This window comes from Saccostrea cucullata, unplaced genomic scaffold (assembly GCF_032062105.1).
Source record: "Saccostrea cucullata isolate Sc308-1 unplaced genomic scaffold, CSIRO_AGI_Scuc_v1 ctg18559, whole genome shotgun sequence".
Classification (NCBI taxonomy): Eukaryota; Metazoa; Mollusca; class Bivalvia; order Ostreida; family Ostreidae; genus Saccostrea; species Saccostrea cuccullata.
The window spans coordinates 1-2,282 of record NW_026939571.1 but is presented as its reverse complement, the minus strand read 5'-3'; the positions used below and the strand labels follow the sequence as shown (position 1 = coordinate 2,282).

The 2,282-nt window shown below is 38.1% G+C and overlaps 1 protein-coding gene across 1 annotated transcript; it reads right to left on the bottom strand.

Annotated features, from left to right (window-relative positions):
- Positions 1 to 255: 255 nt before the first annotated feature.
- LOC134253347 (uncharacterized) lies at positions 256 to 1,980 on the bottom strand. The gene has a single exon (XM_062735880.1). It carries the CDS (start codon positions 1,978 to 1,980, stop codon positions 256 to 258), a length of 1,725 nt encoding a protein of 574 aa, XP_062591864.1.
- Between the last annotated feature and the right edge of the window lie 302 nt (positions 1,981 to 2,282).

The window sequence follows — 2,282 nt, the reverse complement described above, 5'->3', positions numbered from 1 at the left end:
CCTTTCTTTATTTTGCACATTAAAATATATTCAAGTCATTGCAAGTGCTCATTCTTCGAAACAATTCCGTTAAATACACAAAGAAATGCAACCCTTGTCAATTTTTTAACACCTACAAGATACCAATTGCTCTTCTTAAAAACTTTCTACATTTTTGTATGGTACCTATTGCAGCAAAACAGTCCAATTTATAGTTAGGAAAACACTGACCAATGCTTTACAGGCCATCACTTTTCAATGTGTATAATGCAGATACTAATATTTGTACAATGTGTATCTTGTTAGTGTATTGCTATCATAGTATCCAACATATAGCTGGTTCTCCAGATCCAAACACAGTCCAGAGGGTCTGACCAAACCTGATTGACCTATGTTCAACAGAGAAAGGAACAAACCGTCCTTGTCCAACAGGTGAATTGAATAACTCTTTGGATCACAAATCAGAATGTGGCCGAGGGTGCTAGTACATATTCCGCACGGGGAGAACTCTGAATTTGATTGCTGACCTGTGTAGGAGAATCGATATTTCCCTGCTTTATTTACAACCACCACTTCCTCCTTTCTACTGTCCGATACACATATATCTCCATTAATATTCTCTGTAAGGTAAACTGGAAATTTATAAAGCATTCCTGTCCAGCATCTATTCTTATTCTTTATATCCTGGATTTTCCTTCCTGTTTTGCTGTACCTTGTCACTTTAGCATCGTTTGTTTCAGTATCATCCTTAATCATTCCCATTAGTATGTCTTCATTTCTGTATGAGGAGTAAATGCTAAGCACAGTCCAGTCCTCTGTCTGGATGAATTTTATAATCTTGGTATCTGATATTTTATAGATAACATTGTTTTCCTTTCCTATAAATAGGAGATTCCCTTGCATTGTCATTGTATGGCAAGCTCTTCCTATTCCACTAATTTTTATGCTCCACAGCCGATTTCCCTGTACATCAGTCTGCACAAGATTCCCGCCAAACTCGCTGACCCACAATCTGCCTGCATGATCTTTAGAGACGTGAAGCATACTTTGCATACCTTGCACAGTGATTCCGTCTGCCTCAGTGACAAAGTTGGACATTTTCCACCGTTTACAAGGCTTCGGGTTAACTATATCTCTCTGGTTTTGTTTAATAACTTGAAGGTGGGGTAGAGACTTTAGACTAAACAATTTCCGAACATTTCTTTCCTCTGTTGAGACATTGGGGAAAATTTTACTCAAAGCCCTTAGAACCTCTGCTTTGTTAAAGTTCCCCGCGATCACTGTTGGATAGGCAGGCTTTGACGTCTTTGGGATAGGTTTTATCCCCTCTGCCTCGTTTCGCACAAGATATTCCGGGTCTTTATTTACAAGTTTGAATTGATACTTCTTGGCAAGTCCGTTGAGATAAGAAATGTAATCAGTCATTGTTTTACTTTGTGTGTACAGGTCGTTAAGTGTTTCCCTCTCTATCTTCTCTAACTGGGCCATTTTCTCGGAGAATGCTCTTTCAATTTCACTTTTAAAAGCCTCGGTTTCTAATATTAGTTTTCTTTTTGTCTCGCCAATCATCTTTTTTATTTTAGTGACGTCATCCTGAATGTCATCCAGAACATCATTGGATGCTGGCAGGAAATATTCGTAGATTTTACACAAATGAATTTTGAATGCTTCAAAATGCTGAGAATATATTTCTTCAAGATCTTCAAACGTATGCCCCTGATGATCTGGTGCTATAGCGCAGTTTGAACATAGTGGGATCTGGCATTCTTTGCAATGCATATCTAAATCCTTAGTTCGATGCCGTGGACATTTCTTCAAAGGGATCGCCAAGATTCTAGGGTTGTACCTACCAATATCATGGGCTTTGGTGTACGGATTTATTTTGTGGTTGTCACGACACTTTTCACACAGTCTCACATAACACGAATTGCAATGGTACAGACAGTTTTCGTCACACATTTCACACTCAATATAATGCTGAGGAGAACTTGGTACAGCCATTCTGACTCTGTATAATATATAGTATAAAATAATGTAGATAAATATTTTATTAGGCATACATTACAAATTAAGAATATTTGAAAGATTGTATAGTACTTATCTCAAATCAAGCGTAACTTCTGTACTTGTGACATTTTAAGGACTGCATTTAGAGATTAACAAGAGGTTCAGCCTCAGTTATAGTTCACCTGAGTATCATGTAACAACTGAACAACAGTTGAATTCGGTACATGTTTTAGACCAGACATAAACAATGGGGCCCCGTCCTAACCCCAGACCCCCTGATCTAGGGGCCATGCAAT

Coding starts and splice junctions, on each gene's coding strand:
- LOC134253347 (XM_062735880.1), bottom strand. CDS start 1,980: ATGGCTGTACCAAGTTCTCCTCAGCATTATATTGAGTGTGAAATGTGT.